General features: G+C 41.1%; 1 protein-coding gene across 1 annotated transcript in view; it reads left to right on the forward strand.

The window, feature by feature from the left end:
- PFAS (phosphoribosylformylglycinamidine synthase) overlaps positions 1-15,998 on the forward strand; it is a 371,702-nt gene that overhangs the window by 291,476 nt on the left and 64,228 nt on the right. The window contains exons 20-21 of the mRNA XM_086931905.1: positions 5,577-5,660; positions 8,861-9,016. Coding sequence (XP_086788031.1) covers positions 5,577-5,660; positions 8,861-9,016 — 240 coding nt within the window. The remainder of the gene's footprint in view (positions 1-5,576; positions 5,661-8,860; positions 9,017-15,998) is intronic.

The following is a 15,998-nucleotide window of genomic DNA, read 5'->3' on the forward strand; positions in this document are numbered from 1 at the left end:
GACAAGATCTTTGCAGATATCAGAGTGCTTTACAGAAACAGGAGGTAGGGTAGACAAACTCTTGAAAACAATATATTATTCGGTAGTGAGTAAGTTGAAAGGTAGGATAGAAATCAAATAAGAGTATACACACTAATAAACAATCAGGAAACCAATAGTATAGAAAGCCGTGCAATGTCTTTGATCCAGTAGCAATCGAATAAGAGTATAGCACCCAAGGGGGTGTGTATGTATGAATGTGATATTTGCAGTGCAAGCACAAAGCCAGAAAGCAATATAGAGCTATGTCACGCATCAAGACTGTGAAACTATTCTAGATTGTGTGTGAGGGTTGACGTGTTGCTTTTAGATTATGCAGCATTCGATCAGTGAGTTTCCTTTAAAGTGTTATTAGGAATTATCCTCTGAAAAGCTGGGTCTTCAGCTCTTTGCTGACCTTCAGAATTTATATCACCAGCTTGATGCGGGATTTGGGATTTTATTCCATAAACTGGGATATTTTTGATTTGTCTCACAATCAAATTTCTCAGATTGTGACATATTATACAAATTGATAAGTACATTCTGAGCTGATTATTCCCCTCATTTTAAGCACCACCGCAAGTTTTGTTTTTATCGCTGCAAAAAATGACTTATTCACATAGAGGTATTCAATAATGTTCTTGCGTTATTTGAAAGAAATGTGGGAGGCATTGAAAAAAAGAACTGTGTTCGTGAGACACTGAAAATGGACCAAAATCCCTGCGGGCCAAAGCCTGGTAACTCCTGTGAATTTTCATAGACTACCTGGGCTGCACCAAGGCAAGACTCAAACCAGATCACTGAGGAACAGGTATGAGTCAAGAATAACTACAGCTGGCATGGGATAGTTCAGCAACGCTTTGCTTCTAGTGATATTCTGAAGCTCTGTGGTAGATATGGTTTGGAGGGACACGCAAAAGAAACCTAGCCATCATTTAAAAGGAGGTTCTATTGGGCCTGAATTATGGGTAGCCACGTTCTTTTAGTAGGAACTAGGCAGTTGGCCTCACAAGCGTACACTGCATCCTCGGAACAATCCCTCTCTACCTCTTAAAAGAGATTAAAATAGTTACTTTAAGCACATAGCAACACAGCTATTAGTAGCCATGCTGGCATAAGGGGAAATACTATCTCGTGCATGTTGTGATACATAATATTGAACCAACAAAAACACGGAGAGATGACAACGCACAAAGTACTAAACACACATGCATAAAAGCACTGCCCATTATATAGATGGCCACATGAATTATGCAGTAGGGATGGCCAAATTATGCAGTAGGATTGTATATGTGTATATATATATATATATATATATATATATATATATATATATATATATATATATATATATATATATATATATATATATATATATATTACCTACTGGCGATAGCCAGTAGGTATATATAGTTAGGATTTTTTCTCTATGGAACTTTTGAAAATTCTATGCCTAATAACTTTGGCGTTTGTGGACGGAATCGGCTGAAATTTTCAGGAAAATGGCACATTTTGTTTCTGAGCAGCCCCTGAAAATTTGGTCGGGTTTCGTCAAGGGGGGGCTGAGAAAAAAGGGGGGTCCCAAAACGCGTTTTTTGCATTGAGTTTTCCATAGGGCGGTTGGACTCACTTTTAGCTCGAACGGCTGAATGGATTTGCACGAAACTTGGCAAAATTGTAGGGACTGTTAGCCCGATGTGCCTTTGCTAGGTCTCAATATATGTGCTTCAGTGGATTTTGAGAAATTAACGTTTAAAACAAGATATATATCTGTAACAGCGCTCCGGGCAGCGCTCCGGTTCGCGAACTTTTCGCGTATCGGAACTTTGCGAAGCGAAGCTGATTGGCTCTCCGGTGTCTGTCAACATTCTAAACAGTCCGGAGCGGCCGCCATCTTGTCTCTCGGTAGGATCGAGAGACAAGAGGAGACCAAAACAAAGGGGGAAATGAAGGAAAGGGGGCAAGGTAGACCCCTTCTGACCCCCTAGGATTGATGAGGGGGATATTATAGAGCCACGCCGGGCCCAAAAAAAAAAAAAAAAAAATTCCGATTTTTTCGCCGTAGAGACGCGTCTTGGTTCGCGAACCGGGCAGCTAACCGGGCAGCTAACCGGGAAGCTAACCGGCAGTGTAACCCAAAAAAAAAAAAGAAAAATCCGATTTTTTCGCCGTAGAGACGCGTCTTGGTACGCGAACCGGGCAGCTAACCGGGCAGCTAACCGGGAAGCTAACCGGCAGTGTAACCCAAAAAAAAAAAAAAATCAGATTTTTTCGCCGTAGAGACGCGTCTTGGTACGCGAACCGGGCAGCTAACCGGGAAGCTAACCGGCAGTGTAACGGGAGTCTGAGGAGTAGCTGATTGGCTGTCAATATTGTAAACAGTCCGGAGCGGCCGCCATCTTGTCTCTCGGTAGGATCGAGAGACAAGAGGAGGCCAAAACAAAGGGGGAAATGAAGGAAAGAGGGCAAGGTAGACCCCTTCTGACCCCCTAGGATTGATGAGGGGGATATTATAAAGCCACGTGGGGCCAAAAAAAAACCAAACAAAAAAATCCGATTTTTTCGCCGTAGAGACGCGTCTTGGTACGCGAACTGGGCAGCTAACCGGGCAGCTACCGGGAAGCTAATCGGCAGTGTAACGGGAGTCTGAGGAGAAGCTGATTGGCTGTTATCATTGTAAACAGTCTGGAGCGGCCGCCATCTTGTCTCTCTGTGGGATCGAGAGACAAGAAGTGGAAAAAAAAAAGGTGTAAATGAATGAAAGGGGTAAGGCAGACCCCTCCTGAACCCCTAGGATTGATGAGGGGGCTATTAAAGTTCCCTGGGGGGTGAAAAAAAAAAATTTGAGATTTTTCGCGGTAAAGGTGCTTCCTGGTACGTTAACCGGGCAGCTAACCGGCAGCGTAACGGGAGTCCGACATATTGTGTTTTTTGAACGTTTGTGATATGTGCACGTGTGGATTTTGTCTAATTAAGGTTAAAAAAATATATATATATCTTTAAGCGTGTTCTGGCGCGCTTACGTTTTGGGTTTGGTTTGCGCTGCAGAGACGATACGTCACGGTTATGCGATGCATCATGAGGCGTCTCACGGGCTACGTGATACGTCACTTAATAAAGAATATATTTTACAGCTATAGATATTAGCTTTTAAAAAACCAATGAAATTCACAGAAAAAACCATAGGTTATAGACCATATATAGTTAGGAATTTGCATTTACAAAACCTTGAAAATTCACTGAAAAAACCATAGGTTATAGACCATATATAGTTAGGGATTAGCATTTAAAAAACCTTATTTTATTTGCACAAAACCATTGAAATTCCATATATAGTTAGTTGCACTAACTATATATCGCGGACCCGCAATCCACTGCTAATGATGTCACATATTACATCATTCATGACATGGTCAGTGACATCACTGATGACATCTCAAATGACATCACTGATGACATCACTGATGACAACACCCAGTGACTGTATGTTTCTGTAAAGTTAAAATATGTCTTACATATTGAAGAATGAGTGGATGTATAAGTGTCTGGATGAAGGATTTAGTAGGTGCATGACTGACTGTATGAGAGAATGATTAAATGTGTCTCACTGAGTGCATGGGTTAGTGATTAAAGTGTCTTAATTTGGCAATCAATATTTATGTTCTTCTGTAAACTGCTGCATGTTTAAATCAGTAGCTATATCAGTAACTATATGGGTTATTGAATGGTTGCCCAAGTATTTGTATGGGAGACTGAGTGTGTGTGTGGGTGGCTGGGAGGTGTATAACTCTGTGCATAGATGTGTGAGCGGTTGATTCCCTAGGTGTATGGGTTCAAAAGTGCATGTAGAAACAGCTGTATGGACAGTTGACTGTGTGCATGAGTATATTGGTGAGTGAATGGATATCTCAGTTCTACATGTCAAAGTAAGTACATATGTAAAACACACTCCATGTGAGAGTTGACATATATAAATAACTGAACATAAGAGTCAGTGAATGTGAGAGTGGCTGTATGAATCATTGTGAACTTGTATCAAGGATTGTATAAGAGAGTAAATATGTGTTAGTATATGTTTGAATAAGTAAGGTGTGTATAACTGTATAGTTAAGGAAATGGAGATGTGATTGATTCTTTGCATGACTGAATAGGTGTGTGAGTAACTCCATGGATGTGTGACAGTCTGTGAGTGCCTGTTTACACTGAGTGTATCAAAGGTTATATTAGAGTCTGAAGATGTATTATCACATAAATGGTATCATCAGTGATGTAATCAGTAATGTCAAATGAGATGTCAGTGATGTCATCAGTGATGTCATCAGTGATGTCATTTGAGATGTCATCAGTGATGTCATCAGTGATGTCATTTGAGATGTCATCAGTGATGTCATCAGTGATGTCACTGACCATGTCATGAATGATGTAATATGTGACATCATTAGCAGTGGATTGCGGGTCCGCGATATATAGTTAGTGCAACTAACTATATATGGAATTTCAATGGTTTTGTGCAAATAAAATAAGGTTTTTTAAATGCTAATCCCTAACTATATATGGTCTATAACCTATGGTTTTTTCAGTGAATTTTCAAGGTTTTGTAAATGCAAATTCCTAACTATATATGGTCTATAACCTATGGTTTTTTCTGTGAATATATATATATATATATATATATATATATATATATATATATATATATATATATATATATATATATATATATATATATATATATATATATATATATATATATATATATATATATATATATATATATATATATATATATTCACTGAAAAAACCAGAGGCTCCACACCAGCCACAGCCAGCTGGAAATTCCACCGACACAAAACCACCGAAATTCCCACGTCATAGCCAGCCGGACTCACTACAACCTGCGCGCCCGCAATGCACCTGTTAAAGTACTGTGATGACATAACCGAAGAGACTCTTGTAAGTGGAAGTTTTCACAGTTATTTTATTACATCGCTAATCAGGAGCCATTGAAGGATGGGAGGAGCTTATATTTTTGGGCCAATGTCTTTTTGCCTAGACTGTATTCTGCATCTTCAAATTGTAGGCCTTTTGCCTGGCCCAACATTGGACTGACAGAGTTGATATCTCTATTGCATGTCATTTTGGATACTTTAGGAAAGGCTTTTTCAAAGATATCTGCCTTAATGTTGTGCAGGTCAGCTGCCGAGTAAAATAAAGGATGGTTGGTGGGAAATGGCGAAAGTAGAGTAAAGAATAAGTCTAGGTCAGACGGCTTGATTTTGGTTTTGAGGCCTTTCAATATCAGCTGCAATTGCTGATGTAATTCTCAATGGCATACTACGTGCAAGGTTAGAGCGAGGTGAATGCTAATGTCTTCAGTATAGAAATGAAAGGGAAAATTATTACCTGAATCTTAAAGCCATGTATCTGAAAACTCCACATATAGGTTTCATTGGTAAAACTAGAAGCATCAATCCAAGATATAATCTACTCCAGTAATTGTCTCCTAGTTCACAGCTGTACATACTTATGTATCTTTTCTCAACTTTATTCAATAGGGGCACTTGTTATCTCGGTCTATGCTGTCTGTCCTGACATCACTGCTACTGTTACTCCTGATCTCAAGAATCCTGCAGGGAAAGGTAAGGTTAAGTGTGGGTTTGTAATTTGTAAAGAGTTAACAGATTCATATTTGGTTTACTCCCCAAAATCTCAGTGTGTTTGCAAAATGAGGATAACATTTGGAGATGCTCTGCTTTTCCCTAGTTTAATACATTTTCAGGTGTCACTCATACACCTCACCTGTTCGTTGTAGGGATATGCACGGCTGTGCCAATAAGTTATTCCTATATAGCTATTCTTGTCTGTGTACAGCCCAGTGAAGGCAAAACTGTGCAAGTTAACCTTATTCCTCACCTGTAAGATCCTTGTGTGATTTTCATTTGACTTTAATAGTGTGACCAATACACTGGAATAGTAATAGGCCAGCGTCAGTCCCAGCCCAGAAATAGACACTGCTCAAGGAAAGCACCAAGATCCTGACCTCTGAGTCCTGACGCTCTTAATTTCAATGTGCCGTGCAATCCTCTCTGCTGCCAGGCCATTCATTATAACTCAGGAGCTGATGCTCTGCTCCTTTAGTACATTGGATTGATTAGATCAGATAGATTAAATGTATTGTACAGTTTGTTAAAACCTTTGCAAAAACGTTTCTCATTAAAATCTTTTGGCATATATCGGTCTTTTAGAAGGTAAAAAATCCACTTAATCATAAGTGTAAGTAAAGACAATTAAAAAAATAATAATAATAAAAGAAGAAAAAACGTGCGATGAGTGGATAGCACATTAAAATGTACCCCTAGGCTCCAGGAAAGAGGGTTATAGTCCCAGGCATTGTGTCGGTGTTAACCTGATGCTTAATAGTGCTGGGTCAGCTCGATGTTGTCCAGTTCAGGATAGACGCATATTAGCCCCGGGTGTACAGTCGAGCTCGTCAACGTTGTCCACAGGGTATTCTTTTAATTTGCCCCCATGGTACATGTATTTTTATTTCTCTCAAAAAGTCTAGGATTATGCACCCTCGCTTATTCTACAAATTGTTTTCAGACATTAAGTCAGGAATGTATTAACTGAAATCAACGTGTCTGCCTAAAGTGCTTGCCTAGCCAAATGCAGGTATTTCTGAATATACAAGGTTGGTCATAAGGCATTTATTCCTTGGGAGGGATGTGCTCCATCTTTTTTTATCATGTGTTGATTGTCACACTTCCTCTAAGCGATACAGATTATTCTAATGTTAACCTATTCAAAACATATTGTGAATAGCTGATAAACAAATCTAACCACACTCTTATAAATAGACAGTGAGGGCTGAACGTCTAAGCCACTAGCTTCTTTAAGCAGACTCAGTCAGTCCTGTTTCCCCTTAGCAGGTGGGTAGCAAATAACCTCCTTATTAGCTTACTATTGCCAGTGATCCCTGTTTCCTGAAAACATTACATCATTATATTTTCCAAATACTCTTATTGTTTGCTGCAGTGTAGATGTTTTCATATTCGTCCAGTGTTCCAGGAAGGAAAAACGAATTGACAGCTCACACAAACGTTGAAGATCAGCTAATCAATGTTCATGCAAATGCTTGACCATTTCGTTCATAATCTGACCATTCAAAATCGCTATTACAGATAGGATCTCCCATTCTCAAAATCTGTGTATCTGCTAAAGTGCCATTGTCAAAGCATTACAGCATCTAGCTACCCTCTTGCTGCTCATAAAAGACTGCTAAAGACAAACATTTATATTTTCCTTTGAGAAGAGCTCCCCGTATTATTATTCTTTTCAATTTAGGGCAAATTCCTTTGTCACAGATAGCTTCTTGTTTTCAAGTATGAGCATTCCCAGTAGGGGGAGTTTAACTCACGGACAGGTCATAGCCATAACTTTGATCCAGTCAGAAAATAACAATACACACTAGCACACAGTTATGGAGAAAAAGTGAACTCTAGAGGACTTATCGTAGAAAGGATATAGAATCATAACTTAACAGCTGTCTATATCACTTGTAATTAAACTGCACTGTGCATTCTAGAATCAGTCTGGCACCTAGTAATGAAAGGTTCCTTCACTCTGTATGAAAAGAATTCTTGAAAAGAAAAGTCAGAAAAGAAGCAGTTTATCAAAGGTTTAGGCAGCTGTATTGTGATCCGGCTTTGCGGCAGCTGTGACCAACGGTGCAGCCTGGGTAGCAGATTGCACAAATTTAGCATTTGTAGCTTAACAAATTTCACATTCATAGGTCGTTCAGTTTAAACATGAGGGTATTCTGATTTCCTGAGATAATTTGTCAATGCATTCTTGTGTATATTATGCTTTCAACCTTTTTCTTTAATCGTTCAGTTAAGTTTTATCTTCTTTCTTCCGGGTTGATTTAGAGCTAATTAATCAGATTCACAGGTGAGAGGCCCGTTGGGATTTGAAGGCTCAACTGCCATAATTGTTTGTGTTTAGCCTTCTTTCTACTCTGCATAGTAACTATAGATGTATAGAGACTGCCTGAGGTAAAGGACCTCCAGCCCCTTCTAGTTCATTATTTCCCTTGTCTTCCAGAACACCACTTGGGCCTATTTTGCCCATATCCAACTACCATGTACGTGGTACTTTTTTTTTTCTTCTTTTTCCGAAGCTGTTATTCTGATATTGGTGCACTGCTTTGTGGTGTTAAAAAGTTTGTGTTGCTCAACTTCCTCAAGTGAGCTGCTCCTAGGCAGAAATAATGTGAGAAATGGGCTGTAGAGCTTAGTAGCTAAAAATGGCATCTATGGTCCAGAGCTATAGGATGTGTACATTGGTAGGCAGATGTGAGTACAGCCATGATTTAGGGGCTGTAGGTAGAGAGCATAGCTCCAGGGGTGAGAGTGTGGATCCATTGCAATGGTTTTAGTTACTGGGATGCTCAATAAAAGTTGGTAGTATTGAGTCCAGCCATGCCATCAAGTGAGAAGGGACAGCCTGAGAAATCATTGCATCTAAATTCTGGCATGGACATATGCTTGGTTCTGGAGATATATGCTGTGCACACTGGTTGAGCACATTTGAGTACAACCCTAATATAGGCTTCATAGGAGGGAAGCAGAGTTCCAGAGGAGGTTGGTGTATTTAATAGGGTGTCCAGTAAAAGAGGGTGGGAGCATGTCAGGTCATGCTCACCACTGAGAGGGAGTATGTCTGCTTAGCCGGGTTCTCCAACCACTCATGCAATCCTCTTAGTAGTCAGGAGTGCCTTGTCTCTGATGGATAGAAGCTATGCTATTATGGTTTTAACACAGTCTTCATCTCTTTTCAGGAATACTTCTTTATGTGCCAATTAATCTGAGCCAAAATCGTCTCGGAGGGAGTGCATTGGCTCAGTGTTACTCCCAGCTTGGAGACTGTTGCCCTGATCTGGAGAATCCAGGAGTTCTTGCTGCCTGCTTTAATATTACTCAGAACTTGCTAGAAGGTAAGACAGTCTGCAATTCACTGACTAACATTGCGCGTACTACCATAAACTAAAGCAGGGTACAGAAGTAAATTGTTCTTTTAACATTGAATGTTTTTAGGTGTGATTGTTAGACCACTGTTGTAAACAAAATACACAATAAGGATCTAAGAGAGAAGCCCCAATGAGAGAGCTTATCACTCCCTAGCAATATAGAAATTCACAAAAGATACATGCTCTCTAAACAAATATGCCATGTAAGTAGCTACTAAATAGCAATCGCCTTCCAAAACGTGTCAGAAAAAATATGGGGGATTAGAGAAAGATCTTATCTTTAATGACGAGAACCCTCGCTCACCCAAGGGTGACATGCTTCATCATAGGCCTTCCGTCTTACACCAGGGCCGCAAGGTCCAGGTGTGGGCTACAACTCTTCAAAAAATTGTGAGTGAAGAGAAGCTGAGGTGTTTTTAATAGGGGAGGCTGAAGAAGTTGGTGAGTGGAGGGCGGAGTGACAATAAAGTGAACATTTTTTAAAACTGTCTTAAGGGGACCCAATAACTTTATTCAATGGTACCCTTATACAGGGTTTAAAACAAAGAGGACTAGGGGTCAGTAACAAATATACCCCTACTAGAGGTCAACATGTTTCTGCTCTCACTTGACTCCAACCGGAGTTGATGGGCATTCCTCAGGACCCAAAAGAAAACTAGTCACTCTGCAAAAGTGAAAGTGATAAAACACAAAAACATACATTGTTCATCACAGTTGATTATACTGGCCGTCAAAGGTTTGTAGCCTGTATATATGGCAGGTGATGAATACACCGTCGCATCTGTAAAGATAAACAAAAATCATAAAACACTTATTATCTGATCACCATTCGTGTGCAAAGTAAACTTCATCCCTAAAAGAGCCCGGCATGCATATCTTCAAAAAACGATAATATTCATGTGGTGATTACCTGGTGGGACGAATTCTATTACCTCTCTTCAGCCATAAGGTACCCCACATCGGGCTCAGCTAGGAAAAACAAAAAGCAGAAGGACACTTGGCAGCAAAAGGACACTTGGCAGTCATGAGGAACATACAGACTGTACATTTTATACAGTGCATATCCTGTATACTCTGGGAACACTCCAAAAAGGAGACGTGGCAAAAAGGATCATTGCCCGTCTTCATATTAAAAATAACCTTTCTGAGTCTCCATAACCTGGGTGCTTATCCCACTACAGCGTTTTTAATTCTATTTAAAACTCTGCTAAACAATGAGGGTTACATGCACCTTCCCATCAATCTTATGCAGAATTATAGATATCCAGTCAGTCTTCGGAGCCGACTACAACAAAGGACTTCAAACTCAATAGTCAAATACAGACTACCTAGATACCACAGATGGTGAAAACGGCCCAGGCTCTCCCCATCAATATTCGTCCGTTCACAGACTCTCATGAGTTTTTACTCTGAAAAACAACACTCACCCGCGACCCGGACTCTCTTGTTAAAAAATATGGGGATACTGGCCCAGCCTCTCCCCGTCTATACTCGTTTGTTCACAATAGTCTCTCATTCATCTCCTGAGTTAAGACTGAGATGATGCCACCTAACTTGTCGTCACTTGTGAGGTGCAACCTATACTTAATTCTTTATATTCTGGAACTGCAGTGCCAATTCAGCTGCATACATGCTCTGTACCAGTGAAAAGATGGTTGCCAGGCATTGCAGAAGAGTCCCATTACCTCCTCGTTAGTCTTCCTCGCCACATGACTTACATAGTGAGCTTCAGCTCCACACCAGAACCCTCCAAAGTAAAAAAAAAAAAAGCCTCCCATTCCCTCCCAATATGGCCGACCAGATCACCCCTTACCTCTATAAGAGGCGGGCTCGCCCAACCAACAGCCTGTTTTTTTAGTTCTGCGCGATTCTCTCCAGAGACGCTGTACAGGATGGTGGGATCTGGGGTCCCTTCTGGCTCGGGATTACGCTCCCGTCCGCCTTTGGTTGAGGGTTCAGGGTCTGATGTCGGCTACCATCAATGTTCTCCCGTGGGTTCGCCTCCACCTGTATCCCTTGGTCAATCATCTGCTCTCCCTCTGGGATCCCCGCTCGGAGGATTAAGAGTTCGAGGTCCTTGTCTCCCCTCAAATTCGTTCGGATCTGGGTTGGCTCTTATAGAGGTCAGGGGTGATCTGGTCGACCATATTGGGAGGGGATGGGAGGCTTTTTTTACTTTGGAGGGTTCTGGTGTGGAGCTGAAGCTCACTATGTAAGTCATGTGGCGAGGAAGATTATACTCTGACTAATGAAGATTACCGGTAAGTAACCGGGGCAATACTCTGCAGTTACCTGAATGGGCTAAAACTAAGTTCTTCAAGGCTCAGTAGATAAGCAGTAGTGTCACCATACAGATATTTTGGTAAATTGTATTTTTAAGCTGGGGAGTCTAATTCCCACCTGACCTGCCCCAAACTGAATATCAAGACTTTTCAGTTTTATCACGCCTGAGAAAGGGAAAATCTTGACCCTTTCGGTCAGTGGTCACCACCCTGGGTGTGGTTGCAAATCACGCATCACCAACACAGCATTTCTATGAGAGAGAAGGAACACAGATGTAAGATACCAGACGTTCAAGTTAGAGTGGCACTTTATTTTCAATTGATAGGCAGAAGAAATAAATGCATATCTGTACTTGCTATAATGCAATGTCCTAAAAATGATCCAGACTTCGCCCTGTCTGGAGTGAATGATAGATGACGAATGCTCAAAATATCTCAAGGCAAAACAGGAATAAAAACGTATTAAAAGAACACTATCACAGATGACTACAGATCCTACACTACTGAACCTAAGGATATAGAACGCTAATGCTCAAGGGCAGAATATTTATACATTTTTATCAGGACCCGGAATCATGTGGCCGAGGCACAGAAGGCGCAAGTAGAATTAAATTAAATATTACATTTAGCTATTAATTTCAGTGTCTGGTAGTATCTAGGAGGAAGACCAGCCACCTAATGTCTGAAAAGCCTAACATGCAGGACTCCAGCTATAAAGAGAGATAGTTAAAGGGCCAGAGATCTAGAGAGAGAGAAAGGCTATCTGCCCTGGGAAATCCACAACCTGAGAGAGGCGTCTGTGTCCCAAGTCAGATAACTTCGGCTAGCTGGCTGGGGTGGTGGAGCATTAGTGTCCCGGAGGCTGTTCAAATTAGGGTACAGGGGGAGTGTGTGACGAAGCGAGTCGGATGTGTGGTGGGATGAAGTGCGTGAGTGGTTTGATGAGGCGATGGACACATTGTCTGCATTTTCATCGTCCTCCTCACCAGGTAGGACTGCGATGGAGGTGGGGTTCAGTTGTAGCGAAAACTGCGCATTTATTTGTCCTGGCAATCCTGGCACTGTGGCATGCAGTGTTGGGCTGCCACCGGCGACAGGAGTTATATGTAGGGGACTGACTGGGGCTGGCATTGTGACGGGTACGGTGGCTGGCACTGTGACGGGAGTGGTGGTTGGCACTGTGACGGGTAGCAGTGGGCCACTGCTGGTGCCGGGTGGCAGCGATGAGGCAGTACTACCTTCACCAACGGGTTGAGGGTGTTCAGGTGCGGGAAAGAGGTCACTTGGGAGTTGACCGTATCAGACAGTTGGCAGGTCATTAGTTGTGCTCTGTAAGTCTGGTTCTTTGTTTTCAGCGGATGCTATTGCTGTGTACATGCCATTGGCCTGGTATGGAGGGGGCGCAGACGGGTCAGTGGGCAGGGTGGCAGGGTGTTCCTGCGGGTTCTCTTTAAAGATACGCCAGAGAGCTAAGGAGTCTTTCCTTTTTTGTAATTTTGTGCCGGAATATTTGGTGTTTAGGAAAGTGGTGGCGTGCTCGAGAATATTTACGTCAAAGGATCCTTCGGAGGGCCAAGGATAATCCATAATCCTTGTTAATTTGTGAAGCTCCCTACAGTGTTTGAGTATGCGTTTTTCCTGTCCACTGAACATTTTCAGGACATGTTGGAGTGGTGTTGCCATGATGAGATATTTGTGTGCCCGCAAGGCAGAGCCTTTAATGCAGGGTGTTGGCTATGCTTCTCTAAAGATCAGGCACTAGTTCCTCTGCTACACCCGTTAGGACCCGGTCATAAACACCCTTTTGCAATTCACTATTTTGTGTGGGGGTGCAGCCAGGGAACTGGAGTTGGCCGCCAAAGCAGGCGCCTGCTATCTGGGACTGGAGTGGGTGTCTGGGGAAGAAGCTTGACAGGATTGTTGGTCCTTCCCAATTTGTAAGACGCAAAATAAAATATATATGATAGCCGTAAGGTGTTTTATACACAGTGGAATTCAGTATCCTAGTCATGAGGTTACTTAGTGCATATATGGTAGCTGTAAAACCTATGTGGGATACAGTCTGCTGTTTGCCTAGAGGGACAGACCAACCCTGCCTGGGTGTCTTTCACCTAGTTGTTGTGAGAGTTGAGCTCTGTGGAGTGTGAAGTTTGTACAGGGGTACAGTCGTGAGGATGCAGGTCTCTGATAAGCTCCTCCCCTACTTCATTACAGACAATGTGGTAGAGTATGAATCTTAAATCTAATTCGTCAGGTCCCCTGTATTTTCCTTCTGGGGAGAAGTCAGGGAATTCAAGATTGTGACGGGCAAAGGCGATGCGAATTTTGCTTTGCAGTGGGTTCCGTGGCCAGGAAGACGTGAAATTCTTTAAGTAACAAGGACCCCCTGATGTGGATAAGACTCCTGGGTCAGGGACAACAATTTTTATGTAACAGCAAACACCCAGGCAGACTTTGAATACAAAAGCTGGCTATATGATAATACATAGACATAAAAATATATTTATTAACAAGTAATGCAATGGACTGAAATGATATCAAAAAGGGTAATTTTTAATAAAAGATCAATAAATACACATAATTCATACAGTACACAATAAAAAAGTTCATGTGGCTCTTTTGCAAATATCTATTAGAAACACATCATGATATGTAAAAAAAGGATCTTTGTTTTCCTTTTTAATGAAGAATAGGGCTGTGTGTCAACGCGTTTCGACAAAGTCTTTTGTCTTCATCAGGACTAGTGGATATTCAGCCACTTTTTCTAAATGGAATAAAACAATGTTTAAATAACTTGAAGATCACAGTACATTGCTTTTCTTCAGAAGTAAATTATCGTCAGATTGATAAAACTTTCTCTTAGCCAGACTTATATTGTAGTATAAGTTACATAACAGATACACAGTTGGAAAACAAACACAGTGCATGTACAAAACATATTTCATAAGTTCAACAAACAGCAATACACATCTATCAATATAGTCTAAAACTTAGTTTTAGACAAATCTGTAGATACTAGGTGGAAATTGGCGTAACATTTAGAAAATATCACATTGTAGATCAGGGCCTAAGACTATGACTAAAGCATACGATCATTCCATAAGAGAGGTTTTCATATATCATGATCCTTCTCTGGTTTATTTAGCAATTATTAAATTTTTATAATTATGGACTATTTTTATATTCATGCTAAGGGCGGGTAAATTTTACTATATATTTAGTTTATTAGTGTGCAATTTCTCTAAACTGTATCAGCAGGACGTCTAGTTATAAAAGCCTAGAAATAACCCAAATGTAGTTGAATAAATTCAAGCACCTTTTAGTTTATACTGCATTAAGCTGATAGACAAGGACGATATATTTAGCAACAGTTGAGCGCAAGAAAACCTTCCTTGATTAATTAAATTATATTTCAGTTAAAATTATCCTTACCTACAAAAGATTATGACCAAAAAGGTTCAGAGTTGGTGAAGGGAGTAAGGCACCTTTCCTTTAGTGTCCGGATTCGGTATGTGATAACTGTTTCAAGAAAAACAATGCGCTACGTCAACTCCATTACCAATTACACAGGGTTCTCCCTATTCTAACTCAAGAATCTATTAGGTAATTTTCTTACCTGCTAAAGCAGTGTTCACTGCTTCCGTCTTACTCCTACCTACACCTACTATTCGTTGTTTCTTTAGGAGGGAGACCTCAAACAGCACCTGCCATTTTGATGATCCGTTATCGTAGCGGTTGAAATTGGTGTTAAGCCCGTTAACTGGAACAAATACACAAATAGGTTTTTGTCAGACCGCTTTTTCTTTAATGACAAGAATTATTTTAAGGGTCCAGAGCTGTTTTTCTTTGTTGATAATTACCTTTAGCTCTCGTGCGGTGTTAACCCCTTAAGTGCTGCTGACGGCCAATGGTCGTCAGCAGTGCTACCTCCCCAGTGCTGCGCACGACCATTGAACGTCCATTCAGCACTAGTTCTAATGGACAGCGCAGCACTGGGGAGAAATGTTTACACGCAGCTAAGGTGTTAAGCAAGGCGCGGTAACCATTAGAGACTAATGCGTATCAAGGGTCCGCTTTTTTAAACACAAGGCTGTGATTCCGATAAAACGTACGTTGGCCGGGATACGCCCACTAAACAGAGAAAAAGAATAAAAAAATGCCGAAAACCACTAAATTAGAAGTGGAAAAAGAATAAGGGAGGAGAACTTAACACAAAGCCCATTCGGGCAAGACGGAGATACAGAGTCACGGGATTGCGTATCACAGACGTGAGGTACGCATGGGATGTGCCGGATCCTTACCGTTTAGACAAGCGTGCTGCTCAAGTCGTCTCTACCTCCCTCAGTGGTTCGGGTTGATCAAATGTTGATTACATCCGGTCTCTTTACCACTGCTATTTCTCTAGGTAGACCCCGCCCCTATTTAAAGCGACAGCAAACTTAACTCATTATGAGTAAATGCTAGAATCACCGTTTTGGGATAAAGTAAACGGGGACTCAGGAATTTGCATTCTGTGCTGGGATCACCGTTTGGGATTAAATGAACGGGGACTCAGGAATTAACATTATATTATTGCGCTATCATTTCTTGAGCTTGTATATTTTATTAACATAACAAACTTCTAACCGTGTTATGTTATTGCGTTTTCCCATGGCAATTCTTGATTC

Source organism: Lissotriton vulgaris, chromosome 7 (genome assembly GCF_964263255.1).
Source record: "Lissotriton vulgaris chromosome 7, aLisVul1.2, whole genome shotgun sequence".
Taxonomy (NCBI): Eukaryota; Metazoa; Chordata; class Amphibia; order Caudata; family Salamandridae; genus Lissotriton; species Lissotriton vulgaris.